General features: G+C 40.3%; 1 protein-coding gene across 1 annotated transcript in view; it reads right to left on the bottom strand.

Moving 5' to 3' along the window:
• The window catches only part of uhrf2 (ubiquitin like with PHD and ring finger domains 2), a 180,428-nt gene that overhangs the window by 98,288 nt on the left and 59,981 nt on the right, over positions 1 to 22,159 (bottom strand). The window contains exon 3 of the mRNA XM_043715167.2: positions 4,336 to 4,622. Coding sequence (XP_043571102.1) covers positions 4,336 to 4,622 — 287 coding nt within the window. The remainder of the gene's footprint in view (positions 1 to 4,335; positions 4,623 to 22,159) is intronic.

Raw genomic sequence — 22,159 nt, 5'->3', positions numbered from 1 at the left:
CATCACAGAAGAGCCAGCCAGGTTGGGAGCTCTGGGTCTGGCCTCATGGCCCATAGTTCTAACCTACACTGGTGGAAACTGGGGTGCCAGATTGGGGAGATGATATAGAATTGGATCCCACCTGCCATTTCTAGATGTTTACAAGGATGTTGCCAGCGTTGGAGAATTTGAGCTATAGGGAGAGGTTGAATAGGCTAGGGATTTTTTTCCCTGGAGTTTCGGAGGCTGAGGGGTGATCTTAGAGGTTTATAAAATCATAAGAGTCATGGATAGGCTAAATAGACAAAGTCTCTTCCTTGGGGTGAGGGAGTCCAGAACTAGAGGGCATAGGTTGAGGGTGAGAGGGGAAAAGATATAAAAGCCACCTAAGGGGCAACATTTTCTCACAGAGGGTGGTACGTGTATGAAATGAGCTGCCAGAGGAAGTTGTGGAGGCTGGTACAATTGCAACACTTAAAGGGCAGCTGGATGGGTAAATGAATAGGAAGGGTTTGGAGGGGTATGGGCCAGGTATTGGCAGGTGGGACTAGATTGGGTTGGGATATTTGGTTGGCATGGACGGGTTGGACTGAAGGGTCTGTTTCCATGTTGTACATCTCTATGACTCTATGTTCACGGAGTCGCACAACTTCCTGAAAACCTAGCCCAATGTTACACATCTGTAATCTTTCATTAGACAATCCTGATGAAAATGATACAGACCTGAAATATTAGCTGTTTTTCTCTCCACAGATACTTCAGGACCTATTGAATGTTTCCTGCATTTTCTGTTTTTACATATTTATGGTAACATTCAGTCAAAGGAATTGATCCCAAGAGGGCTGTTATATTTCATGGTGTTGCCAACCTACAGGTTTAACTGGTGATATGACCTGAAAGGGGCAACAAGGGTTTGAATTCTTTTTTATTTAACAACAAATAATTCCAGTGAGTTATGGTCAAAGCTATACAAGCAATGCAAAGCTTGCAGTAACTGGTTAATGGTGCATTGCATGGTTTACATGTTTCCAGCAGTATTCAGGTACACATATAAAGTTCACCAAATTAGACTGTTATAAACACTTGCACTGGGTGTACACTCGATAGAATCAAGAGAGAAACTACCAATGTATAAATTTCTTGGTAATTTGATAGGAATAGTCGAGAACAGTGGACGTGCAGATCTAACACTCAACACACCACAACTACAATAGTTAGCATGCACCATAGAGCTCTCAAACTTGTGCATTCAAGCACACGTATATGGTGGTTAACCAAGCAGTTCTTGACTGGTTTTCCACTCAAGATAATTGATAGATACAACAGAAGCAGAGTTACTGATATGCAATTACGAATGCCTAAAATTTGGTTTGACACTTACAAATTTGAATCAGGAACAGATATTTCATCCAAACATACAGCAAAGTTGATACTGACGTATTAAAGCTAGATTGAACAGTTATAGTTGCCAGAGTCAAGGTTATTTGTGAGTTAGTTAAGTTAGTTTAACCATTGTTAAACAATAAATATTAAAACAACAGGATGAGATTATTTCACAGGAATGGAATGGAATATCTCATAAATGAACCTGGCTCAATAATACATATTTGTTTCTCTGCACTGACCAAAACACAATATCAAAAGCCAGGCAAGTTTAGTTCAAGGTTCAATTTGCAGAATGAGATCATCTCGACCACAGTAATGGTTGAGCTCATCACAATTCACTGAGGACAGTCTGGGAAGAATGTTCCAACAATTCTAAACGTAAACGACAGTGCAGAGTATAGTCGCTGCTTAGGCCCTCGGACCAGATTCAGCTACAATTTCACACTGTTGTTGAAAAAGATGGCTGACATGATGGTCAGGAATTTCTTTAGGGGTTCTCCTGATATATTACCAAAGTTTGGTGAAAACTCCCATTTATGCATGTGAATTAGTTTTCTGTGTTCATCCATCAGGTGAACAACTTGAGAGAGATGGCAAAGGTTTCTCAATGCCCTCACATCCAGAAACCTGAGTGAGCACTTTGAGTGGCAAGAAGGGAGGAAAGACTTTTTTTAAAAAAGAAAAAGATTATATTTACTTTAAAATGGAAATCAATACAAGTGCGAAGGAAATTTTAATTTTTCCAATCAACTGCTTGTTTCCTTTTTAAGCACAAGATCAATTTGAAATTCACAGGCAACTCGCTATCAAATATTCATAATTCTAACAGGTAGTTCTGCAGCAAATAAGACAACTCGCTCCCAAGCAAACAAAAGAAACTGAATGCCACAGTAGTAGATTAGAGTGGTGCTGGAAAAGCTCAGCAGGCCAGGCAGCATCCAAGGAGCAGGTAAAATCAACATTTTGGGCAAAAGCTGTTTCGATATAAAATGTCTGCATGGAATTTAGGAATACTCAGTAGAAGTACATTGCATGTCTTGCAGTTGCCAGCTACAGTGCTGCAACATGCCCACAACTAAAGAGCAATGGTACACGAAAATCTCATATCAATTTTACAATTCTCAATCACGTCATCCTTCATACTTTTCACAAACAGTACCATCATTTGAAAAGATGCTTCAGCGCAGTGGCATGAAATTACAACACTGAAAGGCAACATCGCCATCGCTAATCATTTCCTGATTAAATTCAAAATTCTGTGAGATAGTTGCCATATACTCACTTCAATCTTGGGAAAATTCTGTACCCTCACGCTGTCCAGCTAAGACAACTCTCACCTAAAACAAAAGCCTGGAAATGTATAGATCAAATAACACTTGGGGAATGAAAACAACTGATTTGGGTATGAGGACTTTCATTTCTTACAGGGTTTTCACCTCACTCCATAAGATGGCAAGGAGAAATCAACAACATATGAAATCAACAGAAGAAAGATGTTCCAGATACACATGGCTCGAAATCGAAGCAAAGTACTGCAGATGCTGGAGATCTGAAATATATGGCAAAAAATGTTGGAGAAATTGGACTTGAGACATTATTATAATTGTTTCTTTCTCCACAGATGTTGCCAGATCCGCCTGGGTTTCTCCAGCATTTTCTCTGTTTTCACTAGTGCGAAAGACACTTTGGCCAGTAGCACAAAGGGCAGTATCAACTGGGCGATTCTACTCTATACAGCATCTGATATTTAACTGCCATGAGTTGCAAGGGCTTATGCCCGAATCGTCGATTCTCCTGTTCCCTGGATGCTGCCTGACCTGCTGCGCTTTTCCAGCAACACATTTTCTGCAATGGGACTAACCATCACATACTAGATGTAAAAGGGTAGCCTAGTCAATGGTGCCCAGTTTGCTCCACTGACCAATTTCTTGCCAAGATCTTCTGTTTTAAAAAATAAAGGTTATGTTCTAAGTCGTCCTCATTCCCTTTTTTCATTTGGCACCACAATTATCATTGCCATCCAACTTAAAGATATTTTTCAATATTGTCCTTTCACTCCTCTTACCATCTGGAATGAGAATGAATCATAGGGCGGTGTGCAATAAGAAGTCCATTCAGTTATTTGCGCTCATGTTGACTGTCTAACAGAGAAACTGAGTTATTGCCATTGCCCACTCTTTGCTTATTGTCCTGAACATTTTCGACCTTCAAGGAGTTATCCAATTTCCTCTTGAAATTTCTGACTGAATCTGTCTCTGTCACATTCTCAGACAGGGCATTCCAAATCCTAACCACTGCTGCATTGAAAAACATTTTTTTCACAATATCTCCATTGATGCTTTTGTCAATTACTTTAACCTGATCTCTGGGTCTTGAACCTGTTGCCCATTTTCTCTATGTACTCTATCCAGAGATCTGAGTTTTGAACTCCCCATTTACCTCCTTTCAACCTTCTCTTCTCCAAAGAAAACCCCAGCTTCTCAACTCATCCATAAATTGATGCTCCTTACCCATGGAACCACACTCAAACCATTTTTGCGCCCTTCCTAATGCCATCACCTCCTGCACTAAAGCGGTGTCCAGATTTAGCCAGAATACTCCAACTGAAGACAAAGCTTTACGATCGTGCAAACCAGTAGCAAGTTTTAGTTGTGAAAAATGTTGCCTTCAATTGATAATTTGCCCAGCAACTTCTTTTGTGTTTCAATTCACAACTTTTAATACCGCATATGCAGAACAGAAAATGGCCACAATTACATAAGTGGTTTGGTAGTGTAGGCTGTAAAAAACAAAAGCCAAAATGGTAATGACATTTTAGACATATTTACTACTAAACTTTTACTTCAATGACATTCAAAAAGTACAAATTTTTTCCCAAAGTTTTCATACGTATACAAGCATCTGAACAAAGTAACCAATTTGTTATGCTAAAAAGCCTGTATATCTTGGAGCAGTGGGAACTCGACTTACTCATCATACTTGATATGATACACAATGTCATCATCTGTAGAATCCACACTGGAAGTAGATGGTGTACAGTCCAAACTATTTGAGGTGGTCCCACTACAGTGCTGTGACTGATCTTGGTCCGAGAGATCTTTAACATTTTGAGCGTGTGCTCTTGTCCTTTCATTTCCACTGGCATCATTTTTTGATGCACTGTTTTTCTGTCCCTTTGTTTTTCGTGTGATATTTACAATGTGAGCTTCAAACCAGGCTCCGATTACCAAATCACGGGCATCCACCAACTCATTTATCTGCAACATAATATTTAAAAAGGAAATATCAGTAACTTTTCAGATGCAATTACATTCTCATTATTGGCAACTACTCAAATGGTTTAATTTTTTCCACATTAGCACTAAAACCTCAATTGTCTCACATATAATAAAGATCTGAGGTATGCATGGCATTTCATAGGTAACGAGAATGACATCCACAGTGTACATAGTGATGTTAAAAATGGGAAGAAAACAAGTTGATGCATCAGGTCCAACTTTTGGTTCCATTTAAATTTAATTTTTACATATCGACTTGTTTAAATTATGCAAATTAAAAACATTGCCAAGATTGGAACTTGAGATAAAATTATAATACTGAAAATGCTCAGTAGGTCTATCAGCATCTGAGGAGTGAAAAACTGAGTTCACGTTGAAGTCACTTATCAGTTAGAAGCATTAATATTATTTCTCTCTGGGGATTTTGCCAGACTGTTGACTATTCACAAAACTTGCTTATTTTAATTTTTCCTCATACTTGGGCACTAATGCCAAACCAAGAAGCAAACAATGAAAAGTTTTAAGCAACAGAAATTCTAGGGAATAGTAATCATATGAGTTTGCGCATTTCCCCCCCCCCCCCCATGTCGGCGTGGATTTCCTGCGGGTGCTCCAGTTTCCTTCCACAGTCCAAAGATGTGCAAGTTAGATGTCACTAGCCATGCTAAATTGCCCTGTAGTATCCAGGGTATGTAGGTTAGGTGTGTTAGCCATGGAAAATATATGGTAGTGGGATGGGTCTGGGTGGGATGCTCTTCGACGGAGTGTGGACTTGTTGGGCCAAACGACCTGCTTCCACACAGTAGGAACTCTATGAGAAATATCAAATTCAATTAAAAAGTGTAGGTCTAAGATTAAAATATGTATAATCGTATAATTACCTTTACCTAAGTTAACAGTTGGCTAATGTGAACTGGGAACATAGGTAAAAGATAGACAATAGAGAAGCAGTGACAGATATTTTCAAGTGATATTTTTAAAACTCTCAACAAAGACATATTCCATTTAGAAAGAATGACTCTGAGCAGGACACAGTGTCCTAAATAACTAATGAAGTTAAGGGAGGTATCGAATTGAAAGAAAAAGTAAACAAGATGGTTAGATTTTAGAAACTAATAAAATATTTGCCAAAAAGGAAAGTAGTTTGAGAATGAGAAAAAGCTTGCTCAAACAATATGAATTTCCACAAGTATTTTACGAGGAAAATAATTAAAATGAGCACTGGTTCATTAAAGGGTGAGGCTGGGAAACCAACAATGGCAAAGGTGGAAGCCTTGAACAGATATTATGTATCTGTCTTCTGGAGAAGTGACAAAGCACTACAGGAATATTTGAAAATCAAGAGGTAAAAGGGAGGGGAAATATGAGAATTAAAAGGCTACTAACTCCTCAAGACCTGATGGCTTACAACCTAGGCTCTTTAAAGCTCGTAGAAATTATAGATGTGCGACTGTGATCTTCCAAAATTCCCTAGATTCTTGAAAGATCAAAGTGGATTGAAAAATTAAAAATATAATACCTCTATTCAACAAAAAGGAAAAAGGAAAAAAAATTAAAACCAAATTGGCCTAGCATCTGTCATAGGGAAAATACTCAAATCCATTATTAAAGAGGCAGGCAGATTCAACAGGGATTTGTAAAAGAGAAGTATTATTGACTAATTCATTGAAGTTCTTTGAGGAAGTAACAAAGTGAATAAAGGGGAACCTATTGATGTGAAGTACCTAGGTTTTAAAAAGGCATTCAATAACACAGTCGAAGAGTGTGGTGCTGGAGAAGCACAGCCAGTCAGACAGCATCTAAGGAGCAGGAAAATCGAAATTTCGGGCATAACCCCTTCATCAGGAACCACAATTATGCCTGAAACGTAGATTCCCCTGCTCTTGAATGATGCCTGACCGGCTGTGCTTTTCCAGCACTACACTCTTTGACCTTGATCTGCAGTCCTCACTTTTTCCTATTCAATAACACATCAAAGGTTACTCTAAAAAAAGTTAATTGATACAGGATTGGTTAGCTAACAAGAATAAATGGATTATTTATGAATTAGCAAGATGTGACTGGTAGGGTGCCACATGGATCAGAGCATACATCAGGAGTGTATAAAATGTTACATGGATTGACTGCCTACGGATTGTGCGCTTCTTGACAAAACAGAATATATCTGCAAATACATTCAAAGAGCACACAATCTATAGGGAGTCAATCCATGTAACATTTTATACATTCCTACTTTGGAAATAGAACTAGTCTGACTCAAGAATGGAATACAGACAGACTCTAATCTCTAATCCTTAATGCATTGTCTGAGCTGAGATACCACCTTTGTTTAAATAAAACCTTAAATTATCTTGGGAGTGTGACTTGAAAGTAGTTCTGGGATTTACACCTTAAATGAATCGAAGCCTGCAACCCATTCTAAAAGATGAAAGACTTAGCAGTCATCTAGATTTGTTCAATATATTGCATCAGTTGTATGACACTATAATCTTTTGCTATAAATTCTGTGTCCTATGATTCTGCCTCACTGGCTACCTGATGAAGGTTCAGTACTCCAAAAGCTAGTACTTCCAAATAAACCTGTTGGGTGTGATCTTTAATTTTGAGAAAAGATGCAATTACATGAGATACACTTAAGATTAAGATCAATTGATTCCGAGGACAAAGGAACCATGTTACAACAAAAGGATAAGCAGGCTGGGCCTATAAGCTACTGGAACTTAGAAAATTTGTGGGGACTTATCAGGGTGGATGCAGAGAGGGAGTTTTCCTTGAGGGAGAAATCAGAACTAAGCAACACAATTCAATGATTTTGGACCTGTCTTCAGCGGAGGATTTCCTTTCTTTAGAGGGTCTTTGTGAAATTCTCTGCCACATAGACTGGTGGCAGCTGTGACATTCAAATTAGATTGATCAGATCAATGGGTTCAATTGATCTTTGACCGACAGGAGAGTCAAGGGTTTTTGAGAATGGATAGGAAAGCGTAGTTGAGGCTGCAGCAGATCTGCCACGATCTTATAGAATGATAGCGCAGAGGAGCTGAATGGTCTATATCTGTTCATAGTTCTTCTGTTCTACTTACAAAGTGATCAAGTCAATCACCATTACCATACTGTTAACATTTTAAGGTGTCAGCTATGCTCAGTCGGTAGCACGGATACCTCCAAATCAATAGATCATAAATTAAAGCCAACCCCAGATTTGTGCACACAATTCAGCAGACAATCCAATGTCATACTGATGGAGCATGGTCTTGCAAGAGATACCATCTTGCTGATGAAATGTTAAATTGTCACCCAAAGTGACTGCACAGGCAGATATTCAAGACGCCATGTCATGTTTTGAAGAGCAAGGAAGTTCTTCCTGGTACCCTGTCCAATATTGATCCTTCAGCCAACAAATAAAACTGACTATCTGGTTATTTGTATTGCTGCTTCTATGCAAATCAGCTGCTGCTCTTCCTACACAACTAGTGATGATGACACTTCAGAAGTGGTTCATTGACTGTTTTGCGATGCAATGAAGTTGTGAATGATACAAAGCACACACAAGTTAAAAGAGTGATATGATACTCACAGAAAGTGGACTTTTGGCTCATGGTCTCTTTGGAGGAGCTAGCTGTTTTCTTAGCTCAGAATTTAGTTTAGGAAGAAGTCGCACTATTGGATACTGCTTATGGTAAGCTTATTGTAGAACAGACTTAAATAATATGATAGCAATAGACTTTCGCAGATTTCAATTTGATCACCGCACTTTGAGAGGAGATGGTGACGTGGCGGTAATGTCACTAGACTAGCAATCCAGAGACCTGGGCTCACATGGGTTCAAATTCCACCACATCAGCTGGCAAGAGTTTGAATTCAATTAACCAAAATCTGGAACTGAAAGCTAGCCTCAGTAATAGTGACCATTCTTGATTGTCACAAAAAGCTATTTGTTTCACTAATGTCCTTTAGAGAAGGAAATGTGCTGTCCTCATCTGCCTAGCCTACCTGAGACTCCACAGCCACAGCAATGTACTTGACTCTTAATTGCCTTCTGGGCAATTAGATGCTACATCTACCAATAGCAGCTACATTGCCATGAAGAATACATTTTCAAAAAATAAAAGATGCTGTTGATTCTTTGCACTGTTACCCTGATTTCTTCACAGTTGAGATCAGAGATCTGGAGACCAACACACATATACAAGAGTGAAGCACAAATACAAAGGGAATAACTCTGTTCCTTGGCAAGGGCAGAAACTAGTCCCATTTCTGAAAATAAATTCCACACTCAACACAAGTTTCAAAAAGCACCAAAACCAAACATCGCTTTTTTTTAAAAAGAAAAAAAAATCATTTTTGTTAAGCTAGAACATGGGAAGTAATCAGCATAATGATCCAAAAGTGCTTTGCCAGAAAGGGAAGCAAGTCAGTTGCTTAGGAAGACAGCCATAAAAAATTCCAATCACAGAATATTTACTTAAGTATGTTTATGAGCTGCATAAAGTCAGTACAACTGTGTGTTGAATCAATCATGTCATGTGAACAGGTGGAGTCAGAGCAAGCACCAAGACGAAGTGACGCGAAGCAAAGGATGGAAGTCACTGAAAGCCAATTCAAAAATTCCTTTGCTTCTTGCGAGCAAGCACACATCAAATAGGCAAGTAGGAAAAGTGCAATCATTCCACCATGCCAACCCCCTTCCTATAATGAACTGCAAAATTAGGCAATTTCTGATTTTAATTGAAAGTAGAATATGAGACACAAGTCAAGTCTGTTGTAACCTTGTTCAAACCCAACAGCATTGTCACCAAAAAAAAATTAAACATCTGAGGCAGTTAAACTTGCAAGAAGCAGATGCTGAGCCCAGGAAGATTATTGTGAGGAGAGTATGAGAGCTTGACAAGATATATGTGCTTCTAGAAGATTTAATGGAATATTTAAAACGATTGACAGAAAACTGGAGATGTTGAGAGAAGGAGTTTGAGCATCAAGACTGACAGCAGCGAATATTCCATTGCTAATGACAAAAACAAAGGGAGGAGGCATGCACACCAAGCCTGATCAAAGAAACCAACACCTACAAAGCAATACTGATCTCAGCCTGTGAGGGAGGTGGTTATCCTATGACAGAAGGTCGGACATATATGAATTCAGGTTTGGAAGAATGAGAGATGACTTATTGAAACATCGAAGGTCTTGAAGGGTGTTGGTTGAATGGATGCTAAAAGAATGTTTGCGTTTGTGGCAGAGATGAGAACTTGATGCGCACTTTAAAAACTAAGGGATATCCCATTTAAGATGAAGGTGAGAATATTTTTTCTGAGAGAGTTATATCTGTGGATCTTTCTTCCCCAGAGAGGGACGGGGTTATTTAAATTTTTTTTAGGGTAGAGCTTCACTGACTTTCTTGTTAGTTATGAATCTCAGATTATCAAGATTAGATGAGAAGCCCACAAACCAATTAGTGATGATCTTAGTGAATAGGGGTACATGCTTATGAATTAATTCCTTGCTCCTAAATGGCAAGCTCACATGGACAATGCTGTAGAGATACAGCTAGAGAAAAGGGATTTTAACTTAATGCTGAGGGAGAATTAAAGGAAAAAATAAAGATTATTGAGGACGATTAATGATGATGGATAAACAGCAATTAATGCAGGACATAATGATAGTAGAGTTTTAGCAAAGATGTGGAGAGTTAAGGTTAAGACATCACAAGAACACAGAGTATCTGAATTACTAAGAAATGCTTAAGTAACACTGCTATAGAGAGGTTGAACTAAACTCAGGAAGGCAGCAACATTATATCACTAAAAGAAAGTGGTCTTGATGACTGATCATAGCCAACCCAACATGAAAACTGCAAACAGTTAAGTTCAACTCAAGACAATCCGATAGCGATGCAATTGGTAGTCAGGGAGTACAAAGGCCGAAGATGAAGTCTTTATTCTTCTGAGGAAGTTATCAAGAAGGTTCAAAGCCTTGGTGTCTGATAGCACAGAAGTATTCAAGGGGACAAAAGAGATGAAGGGACGATAAGAGCTTGGAGTCAGTGTCAATATGAATGATAGTCATATGCTCGAGTTGATTCACACTTTATGATAATACACTACATTTATACAATATGCAAGCTTATGAATTGCATTGCAGCCAGAATCCAGTACAAAATTTTTCCCTTATGGTTCAAAAGCATCCCAATAAGAAAAAAGCATGTCTCCAATAAAGATATTACTTTGGATCAAAACATTTTGACTATTTGTTATTTGAAATAATCACAAAATCACAAGGAAGATCTCTCAAGGATTCACAAGCTCCTCACCTTCTCTCCCTCACCCTCCATCTGAGTTTGCTTCTTGTCCAGACTTTACACACATGTGGGAAGCCAAACTACACAGCTTCAGCTTTCAGCAATAATCTCTGCACTCAGACCAAACACTCTACGGAAATGACCTTGCCTCGCTGTTCAATCCTGTTATTTTAAATTAATGGCCACCAGAGCATTCAAATACTTAAAGAAAAAGTAAATTATTGCTCATCTTTCAGTTACATTTAACCAAGATTAAAACGTCTCCACAAGGTCACAGCATATGATCTTGTACACATCACATGTACGTCAAGTAGAGGTTACAACCTCCCCCATTAGATTTCGAATTTGCTGCTTGTTTGTGCTTTCAATTTTTGTTTATTCATTTGTGGGACATCGGTGTCGTAGGCTAGCCAGCATTTATTAGCTGTCGCTAGTTGCCCTTCGGAAGGTGGTAGTGAGTTGTCTTCTTGAACCGCTGCAGTTCACATGCTGTAGGTGGAACAACAATGCCCTTAGTGAAGAAATTCCAGGGTTTTGACTCAGTGACAGTGAAGGAGCGATGATCCATTTCTAAGTCAGTTTGGTATGTGGTTTGGAGAGGAACTTGCAGGTAGTGTTCTGTATCTGCTGCCCTTCACCTTCTAGATAGAAGTGGTTGTGGCTTTGGAAGGTGCTGCCTCAGGATCTTGACTGGATTTCTGCAATGCATCTGTAGATAGTACATACTGCTGCTACTGAGCGTCAGTGGTGGAGAGTGTGGATACTTATGGATGCAGTGTCAATCAAGTGAGCAGCTTGGTCCTGGATTCTTGAGTGTTGTTGGGCTGCACTCATCCAAACAAGTGGAGAGCATTCTACCACACTGACTTATACCTTCTAGTTGGTGGACAAGCTTTGCTGAGTCAAGAGGTGAATTACTTATTGCAGCATTCCTAGCTTCTGACCTGTTCTCATTGCCACAGTGTTTATGTGCTAAGTCCAGTTGAGTTTCTGGTCAATGGTTACCCAACAATGATGACAGTGGGTGATTCAGTGGTGTTAACATCACTGATTGTCAAGGGTGGTGGTTAGATTATCTTACTGGATACGATCATTGCCTGGCATTTGTATGGCACTTGTGCCCAAGCAAAGATATTGCCCAGATCTTGTTATATTCGAATACTGACTGCTTCAGTATCTGAGGAGTTATAAATGGTACTGAACATTGGCAAACATGCTCAAATCTGACCTTATGATGGAGACAAGGTTATTGTTGTAGCAACTGAACATAGTTGGGATTGGGATACAATCCTGAGGAACTCCTGCAGAGATATATTGGAGCTGAGGTGACTGACCTCCAAAAATCACAGCCATCTTCCTATGTGTCAGCTGTGACTTCAACTCACGGAGAGCTTGCTTCTGAAACTATAGGCCGGTGAGTCTCACTTCTGTTGTGGGCAAAATCTTAGAGAGAATTGTAAGGGATAGGATTTATGAACATCTGGATAGGAATAATGTGATCAAGGATAGTCAGCATGGTTTTGTGAAGGGCAGGTCGTGCCTCACAAACCTTATTGAATTCTTTGAGAAGGTGACTAAGGAGGAGGACGAGGGGAAAGCGGTAGATGTGGTGTATATGGATTTTAGTAAGGCGTTTGATAAGGTTCCCCATGGTAGACTACTGCAAAAAATACAGAGGTATGGCATTGAGGGTGAGTTGGAGGATTGGATTAGGAGTTGGCTGGCTGGAAGAAGACAGAGGGTAGTAGATGATGGCAAAGGTTCATCTTGGAGTGCCGTCACTAGCGGTGTTCCGCAAGGATCTGTTTTGGGACCATTGCTGTTTGTCATTTTTATAAATGACCTGGAGGAGGGGTTAGAAGGTTGGGTGAGCAAGTTTGCGGATGATACGAAAGTCGGAGGAGTTGTAGACAGTGAGGAAGGATGTGGCAGGTTACAGCGGGATATAGATAAGCTGCAGAACTGGGCAAAAAGGTGGCAAATGGAGTTCAATGTAGCTAAGTGTGAGGTGATTCACTTTGGTAAGAGTAATAAAAAGATGGGGTACTGGGCTAATGGTCGGATACTTGGTAGTGTGGATGAGCAGACGGACCTTGGTGTCCATGTACACAGATCTTTGAAAGTTGCCACCCAGGTAAATAGTGCGGTGAGGAAGGCATATGGCGTACTGGCTTTTATTGGCAGAGGAATTGAGTTCCGGAGTACTGAGGTCATGTTGCAGTTGTATAAGACTCTGGTGCGGCTGCATCTGGAGTATTGTGTGCAGTTTTGGTCGCCATACTATAGGAAGGATGTGGAGGCACTGGAACGGGTGCAGAGGAGGTTTACCAGGATGTTGCCTGGTATGGTAAAAAGATCGTATGAGGAAAGGCTGAGGCACTTGGGGTTGTTTTCATTGGAGAAAAGAAGGTTTAGGGGTGACTTGATAGAGGTATACGAGATGATTAGGGGTTTAGATAGGGTCGACAGTGAGAATCATTTTCCACGTATGGAGTCAGCTATTACAAGGGGGCATAGCTTTAAATTAAGGGGGGGTAGGTATAGGACAGATGTTAGAGGTAGGTTCTTTACTCAGCGAGTCGTGAGTTCATGGAATGCCCTGCCAGTAGCAGTGGTGGACTCTCCCTCATTATGGGCATTTAAGCGGGCATTGGATAGGCATATGGAGGATAGTGGGCTAATGTAGGTTAGGTGGGCTTGGATCGGCACAACATCGAGGGCCGAAGGGCCTGTACTGCGCTGTATTCTTCTATGTTCTATGAAACCACTGACTCCAATTTTGTTAGAGTTCCTTGATGCCAAACTTGGTTGAATGTGGTTTTGAAGTCAAAAGCTGACACTCTCACCTCCCCTCTGGAATTCAACTCTTTTGCCTATGTTTGAATCAAGGCTGTAATGAGGTCAGGAACTGAGTGGCCCTGGCAGAAGTCAAACTGGGTGTCACTGTTTAGATTAGATTAGATTAGATTCCCTACAGTGCATAAACAGGCCCTTCAGCTCAACAAGTCCACACCGACCCTCCGAAGAGCAACCCACCCAGACCCACTCTCTCTGACTAATACACCTAACCTAATGCTCCTTCCTGATGAAGGGCTTTTGCCTGAAACGTCGCTGCCTGAACTGCTGTGCTTTTCCAATCTAATCTAGAATCTGGTTTCCAGCATCTGCAGTCCTTGTTTTTAACCTCATGCACCTAACATTATGGGCAAGTTAGCATGGCCAATTCACCTGACCTGTACATCTTTGGATTGTGGGAGGAAACTGGCGTACCCAGAGGAAACCCACGCAGGCATGGGGAGAACGTGCAAACTCCATACAGACAGTCACCCAAGGTTGGATTCAAACTTAGGTCCCTGGTGCTGAGAGGCAACAGTGCTAACCACTGAGCCACTGTGCCGCCTTGTTGACACCTTCCATCACTTTACTGATAATTGAGTGATTCGGAGATGCCGGTGTTGGACTGGGGTGTACAAAGTTAAAAATCACACAACACCAGGTTATAGTCCAACAGGTTTAATTGGAAGCACACTAGCTTTCGGAGCGACGCTCCTTCATCAGGTGATTGACAATCACCTGATGAAGGAGCGTCGCTCCGAAAGCTAGTGTGCTTCCAATTAAACCTGTTGGACTGTAACCTGGTGTTGTGTGATTTTTAACTCTGGTAATTGAGAGTAGACTGGCAGGGCAGTAATTGGCCAGGTTGGATTTGTCTGCTTTTTGGCTACCGGGTCATATCTGAGCAACCTACCCCAGTGAGGACTGCAGATGCTGGAGTTCCAAGTCAAGTGTTAGAAAAGCACAGCAGGTCAGGCAGTATCAGAGGAACAGGAGAATCGACGTTTCGGACATAAGCCCTTCATCGGGAATGAGCCCCTCATTCCTGATGAAGGGCTTGTGCCCAAAACGTCGATTCTCCAGCTCCTCCTATGCTGCATGATCTGCGGTACTTTTCCAATCTACCCTATCATCAGGCAGATGCTGGTGTTGTATTGTACTGGAACAGCATGGCTAAGGGTGCAGCCGGAATGTTGTCAGGACCCATAGCCGTTGCAATATTAATTACCTCTGTCTTTTTCTTGATATCACATGGAGTGAATTGTATTGGCTGAAGACTAGTATCTGTGATGTTGCGGACAACTGGAGAAGGCCAAGATGGCTGAAGATTGCTACAAATACTTCTGCTTTATCTTTTTCACTGACTTGTTGGGCTCTTCCATCATTGAGGAGGGAACAACATTTGTAGTCCTCCAGTGAATTATTTAATCGTCCACTCCCATTCACGAATGGATATGGCAGAGATTACCTCTGTCTTTCACTTGGTGCTTTTGCTGTTTGGCAGCTTCATCAGGTTGACACCTCATTTTTAGTTTTATTTGGTGCTGCTCCTGCCATGCTCTCCTGCACTCTTCATTGAACTGAGGTTGATCCTCTGGCTTGGTGGTAATGATTGAGTGGGGGATAGGGTGCCAGACTGGTTTTCCAACAAACGGCTTCATGGTGATCAGTAGATTCCTAATTCCAGAGATAATGTTTTGAATTGAAATTCTACTACCTGCCATGGCTGTATCTGAATCTCCAAAACATTAACTGAGTTTCTTGGTTAATAACTGAGCAATAAAAAAAAACACAAGGCTATCACCTCCCCTTATTATCAATTATCACAAGACCAAAACTTCAGCGAATCATTTATGAAGATTTCCCAGTGTTGTTTTGCTATGTTCAATCTTTGGAGCACCACCTTGGCATTAATACAACCAACACATTACCTGCTATCATTTCTCCCCTTGCACCTATATAATCAGTGCTCAACTCCTCCTAAACCTTCTAATATACTACCTTTGGTGGGGTCTATAAAAGCACTACAAGTTTCCATGTATCTCAATGACAACTGGCTTTAATACATGGCCTTGTCTCTTCCCAATTCACCTGTGGCCCAAGAACTCCTGTTCAACAACTGTCCATTCCTTGAACTCTAGCCACTGAGTTGGGTGCCATTAGACGCTAAGGTCAACATGCTGTCCCTAACCAGCCAATACAGATCTAGGCTCTAAAATGCACATCTCTAAGAAAAATATAGACACTCCTTTAAACACGTTCAGCTTGTCATCAGTTTTCATTGCACCTCTGAAGTCACTGCAATCACTTCATTTTACAGATAGTAAACAAATTATATTTACATAGCACCTTTAATGTTTTAAAACATATTTTCCAGTATTAGTCAAGCTAGTGGTTCCAGCTAATTGTGGATTCCTCCCACCTTAGTCCAACGTTTCACTCCAACTCATTTGTTTGTCTAGACTGAATCTAATGAGGCAGAACCTCCACATCCTGTTCAGTTCTATTTCAATCTTCACATTCAATCATTTTGACTCTACTCTCTCCATCAAACATCATGCATTGCTGCCCGCTCACTCTACCTTCATCACAACAGTGCTCTTGTAGTCTCTCAAGGCTCATCCTGAACAAACTCAAACTTACCACCCACATCATGTCCTGTATGAGTCTTTTCAGCCATCAGCTCAACTGTGAAATCTTCACTTAACTGCCAAAGTGTCTGTGCATTTCTTTCAAAGTAATCATTAATCCAGCTTACCCCTACAACCTCCTGTGACCCTATACCCACTTACACCTGTCGGGAATGGCTTGCTACATTCCAATGTCCCTTAAAGTAATTCAATTAATTGGAGAAAAGACTGATGATAGCAATCTGTGACTTTTGCAATGTTTATTTTTGCGGAGAATCCAAGTACTGCAAATATAAAAAAACTCAAAAATACCAAGATTTTTAAGACCCAGAAAAGAACTTACATTTTGTTCCTTCCCTCAATAACCATAGCAGGCAAGTGCCTGGTTTTTTCCTAGTTCCACAAGTTAACTTTAAGGAATGTAGAGCAAGATTAACAAGGAATAGCATGACATTAAAGTGCTTGGTGCATAGCACGGGTTTCCAAAGTGACAAGGAAAATGTCATTCACAAACATAGTTCTCTCTTCAGAAAAATCAAGTAAAGCCCCTGAAAAATGAATGGCCAGTTATAATTAAAATTACCGATATAAAAAAACGTGTATAGAGATAAATGCTCCAATTCAAGCAAATTCTATATCTCTCCATTTAAAACCTCTCTCTCTCCAACCAGCTTTTAGATGCAGCTTTAAAAAACAGTACTATGCAATGAACGCACACCAAGTGACTGTCAGTAAAGAGTTAATTGCATTACCAAAAGTAAAATAGTTTCGCCTTGTCAATATTTTTGCCGCTACCCAAGGCAGGAAGGAAAATTCTGCTTGAAGTCATACAGATTTTCTTGTTAGGATCAGGTAAATAATAATACTGGCATGATCCATCACTACAGCTTAATCGAGACAGCAAACATCTGACTGACTTGACTCAGTTTCATCGACATCACTGATGCAGCATTCTTATGACCTTGAATGAGAATTGATTCTGATTTGTGGTCACACATCCAATACCCAATGCAGTAACAGAAGTCATCAACTTGCAATCATCTGGAACGAAGCCAATCAGGGTACTGGTTGCATAAATCATTATTTCCTTACAACCATGTCTGCGATTTAGACTTTAGTGGTCACGACTCCTGACATTACATCACGTTATCGTTGCACGCACAGATGAGCTGTTGAAGGCTAGCCACAGAAAGCCAATGAGTACAGAACATCTTTGCAAAAAGACACTCAACCTTGAATTCTTCACCCCGCTTATTCAGCCGTGCATTAAATCTTGTAATCTAATCCTTTCTTTTCCTAAATGACAGTGCATGAATGCTGGGAGTATTTCGGTGTCACACATGAGAATCAGATTCTTTCATCCCACACCAATATGTTGATGTGCATCATACTATAAAGTGTTATTTACATTATGGTCATGCCTTGGCTAATTGCACAAACTTAACATCTCAGCAAACAGCTACAATCAAGTGTAAAATTACCCAACTGGGGATGGGGCTAGGGGGAAGCCTTGCATCAGCGCTGAATTCAAGCTAAAGGTGGTGGGCAAAACAGCTGCTGGTTACTGGGCAGTTTTCTGAAGAGGATAGAGCTAGAGAGCAACCAGATTTCTAAGTGCGTGGAACAGAAAGGTCCAAAATGAAAGATCTCTAGAATTCCAAAGATATTAAGTTGTGATTGAATATTTAAAATATAGAACAGAATCTAAACACAAAAAATAGGAAGGACATACACACCAAGGGGGTAAACAGCAATATTAGTAGCCATCATTGTTACGACGACAGGTCATATTTAATATTGCTTGTAGGACTTACATTTTGAAAAGTTGTGGAAAGGAATGTACTTTACAATTTGAGAACATAGTAGTTTCTTTAAAAGATGTAATTGTAAGTTCATTGTTTTGATTTAAAACAAAGCTTCCTAAAAATCACACGAGTAGTGATAACTGCTTGCTTTATTGAGAAACATGCTATGGCAGCTTTTCACAGATTCGCAGAATCATCACAGAATCCCTCCAGTGTGGAAACAGGCCATTTGGCTTAACCAGTCCAGATCGATGCTCTGAAGAGTAACACAAGAATAACCCTCTGAACACCAACTAGCCACGAAATGACTCGACCAGCTATCGTTAGTAGGCACACACGCAGATCACAAGCAACATGAGTTCGACTGGGACAACACTACTATTGTAGGACAAGCTGAAAAATGTGTTGCTGGAAAAGCGCAGCAGGTCAGGCAGCATCCAAAGAGCAGGAGAATTGACGTTTCAGGCATAAGCCCTTCTTCAGCCCTTATAGGACAAGCCAAACAGAGAACAGCCAGGGAATTCCTAGAGGCATGGCACTCATCCACAGATTGTATCAACACACACATCAACCTGGACTCAATATACCGGCCACTGCAGCAGACAGCTGGAACTGACAACCAGAAGCGGCAGAGACAAACCACTATAAATGCCGGAGGAAACATCACAGAAGCACTTCACAGAAGGCTCCCAAGCACTGAGGATGTCACCTAGCCAGGGGACGAAACGTCTGCAACACAAATTCCCAGCTCGGCGAACAGAACCACAACAATGAGCACCCGAGCTACAAATCTTCTCACAAACTTTGGAGGACAACATTCTCACCCACTTGCCAACACTGAAGGAAGCCGCACCTTCAGCTCATCATCTCCACAGGTACTAATCTATGTTAGAAGCACTGCATCGTGAATTTTCAAGGCGACTTCAAGACTTTAAAACGGTTGAGAATGAAATGCACATGACTTTTTTCCCCATTTACATGCAATGTGGAGAATGCATCTAGTGATATTCAGCTTGAACTCATTGATCTGCAGTCTGACACACTTCTGGCAGAGTACTTTAGGTCAGTCTCACTGCTTGATTTTTACTCTTCCCTCAAAGAGGAGAACTTTCCACACATGAGGAGGCATGCTCAGAAGATTCTAGTCCTCTTTGGATCTACTTATATATGCGAACAGACATTCTCAGTGATGAAGTTCAACAAATCCAAATACAGATCCTCTATCACTGATGATCACCTCTCAGCTGTCCTTCGCATATCCACCTCAGACATTCAACCAGTTTTCAGTGCACTTGTTCAAGCCCAAATCAGACTGCATTTTTCTCACAAGTAAAATGAACTGAAAAACATCAAAAGCACTTATTGTTTTTTGTATAGAGTTGTTTGTCATTTGTAATACAGAACAATAATGAAACAACTTTTCATTATTGGTTTGCGAGATTAACATGTTAAAAATAAAATGAAATACTGAAATTATTGTTTTTACTGTTTATTTCTTCTATATTTGACCTACTCCACAATTTCATATCTTTATTGTAACAGAATATCCTTATTCTTTTGATTATAAGTTTCAGTGCAAAACTATATAATTTAGTACTTTTTATAATGGGAGAAAATTAATACTGGGCAGAATTATGTTTAACTTATTGTTGGTTCGGCCCTCCAACACAACTCAGGTTTCTCATGTAGTCCCTTGGAAGAATTAATTGCCCACTCCTGGGCTAGAGTAAGAATCCATTAGAAGATACTTCAAAGTCACCCAGTCCAAATTCAATAGATTTTAGGTTACTTCGGAAGTATGTGTGGAAATGAAGATCTTCTGACCACTATCCTCCTTTCAGACAGGAATGGCGCTGAAAGTGCTGGTGGATTAAAAGTATTACACTCCTACTTAAAAAGGGAGAGCAGAATAAATCAACCAACCACAGACCAATCTGTCCAAGGTTTATGATGGGAAAACATCAGTCAAATTTAAGTTGCATTTTGAAAAGCATGGGCTAATAAATGAGAGAAAGCACAGATTTATTAAAGACATCTCATGTTTGAATTACATTGGTGAAGTTATACAATGAGAGTAATTCATGAGTAGCAGCATGTTTGATAAGATGTATGTCTTTCAAAAGACTGTATCCAAATAACGCCTGAAATATATTTGTCAACAGAATTGAAGCCAATGGGATTAAAGGGACAGTGACACCATGGATAAAGAATTGGCCAAATAAGAAAAAGGCAAATAGTGGTGAAAAATTTCTTTGACAGGAGAGACGAATACAGTGGGATTTTGCAAGAGACGGCATTCTGCTTGATATATGTTAATGACTTGGATATTAAGTTTGCAGACAGTAGAAAAATGGGAGTTATAATTATTGAGGAGAATGAGAGTGGCATTGCAGCTCAGTGGTTAGCACTGCTGCCTCACAGCACCAGGGACCGGAGTTTGATGCCAGCCTTCTGCAACTACCTGCTTGGAGTTTGCACATTCGCTCGATAAGTAAGATGGGATTCCTCCAGGTTTCCTCCCACCATCGAAAGATGTGCAGGTTATGTGGCTGTCGTGTCCATGGGTTGTTTAAGCTAGGTGGATTAGCCATGGTAAATGCAAGTTTATAGGCACAGGGGAGGAGTCTGGGTGGATGCTCTCAGGACTGGTGCAAACTTGATTGGTTGATGGGCTCCTTCTGCACTGTAGGGGTTCTATAATTTTGTAAGAAAGTAAGAGAATTCCTGAAAGACAGACTGGTGAAATTGGCAGACATATGGCAGATAAAACTGAAGTGTTTGATTTTGGTGAGGAGGATGAGGGACAGCAACAGAAAGTAATGTGTCAAATTCCTGAGTGAAATGTAGGAACAGAGAGATATATGGACACAAATCATTAAATGGTGGCAAATCAAGCTGAGAAGGCCATTTCCAAAATCAAGCAAATAATTGCGTAAACAAGTAGAAATTGTTTCCAGTGACAAAAGTGTTGGTAGCCAGACAAACACCAATTTAAAGCAATTGGCTCAAGACAATGGTCAATATGGAATCTTTTTTTGGATCTGGAATGCGCTGGGAAGGTAGTAAAAGCAATAGCTCATATTCAAAACAAAACTCAATATGTTAAGGAGAAAATCGTACAGGTCTTTTGGGAATGAATAGAATGCAAAACTCATTCAAGAGCTGACAAATGTACGATGGGCCTAACAGCCTACCTCTCTGTTGTATCATTCGGATTCCACTGAATGTCATTGAACTTCCATAAGCACTCACTTCACCACCGTAACATCTTTGATTGATTGGTCAAGTCTATTCTGCAACAGGCATTGCTAATGGCTTGGCTAATCAATAAGGCAAAGGTGCCAAGTTATCGCAGGTGAAAATCAGCGAAAAATAGGAGGAATGTTATGAAATTTGAAGAGCGAGGAATGCTTTAGCAGGTAACTCAGTATTTGCTTCGTGTTTTTCAATCCTCTCCATCAATCTGTTTATGTATCAGCCCCTAAATTAGAAGAATTTGGATATACAGAGCATTGAAACTTCAAGACTGCAACTGTACTTAACATTACTATCTGGATCTACCAAGTAAAGGAGAGGTGCAGCTGTTAATTCACGGAATTAGCTTGTAAACAATGTATGAAAGTAAGAGCACATAGGAATGACTTAGTCACCATACACCCAACCAAAAAAGGGAAGGAAACATTCTACAACTCCAGCTACATTCAACAAGTGATGCCAATGTCTAAAGTTCATTTCCTAACCGACTGACTGGACTGTTAAATTTTTTTGTCTTTTTTTTCCAGAAATAAAAGTGAAGAACCAAGATTGATAGCATCCAGCATCGCCAAGATTGAATGCATTAAAAAAAAAATCAGATGTTGAGGCAAAGTCTGGGTTTTGAAAATGGCGAGCAGGAGGAGAGAATGAGGGAGGTTGGGAGCTACGCACTCTGGGGACCCACGAATCAAATGT

The sequence above is a fragment of the Chiloscyllium plagiosum genome, unplaced genomic scaffold, assembly GCF_037043375.1.
Source record: "Chiloscyllium plagiosum isolate Xiang-an unplaced genomic scaffold, Cpla_swu_hap1 HiC_scaffold_2, whole genome shotgun sequence".
NCBI lineage: Eukaryota > Metazoa > Chordata > Chondrichthyes > Orectolobiformes > Hemiscylliidae > Chiloscyllium > Chiloscyllium plagiosum.
This window is presented reverse-complemented; position numbering and strand designations above follow the sequence as displayed.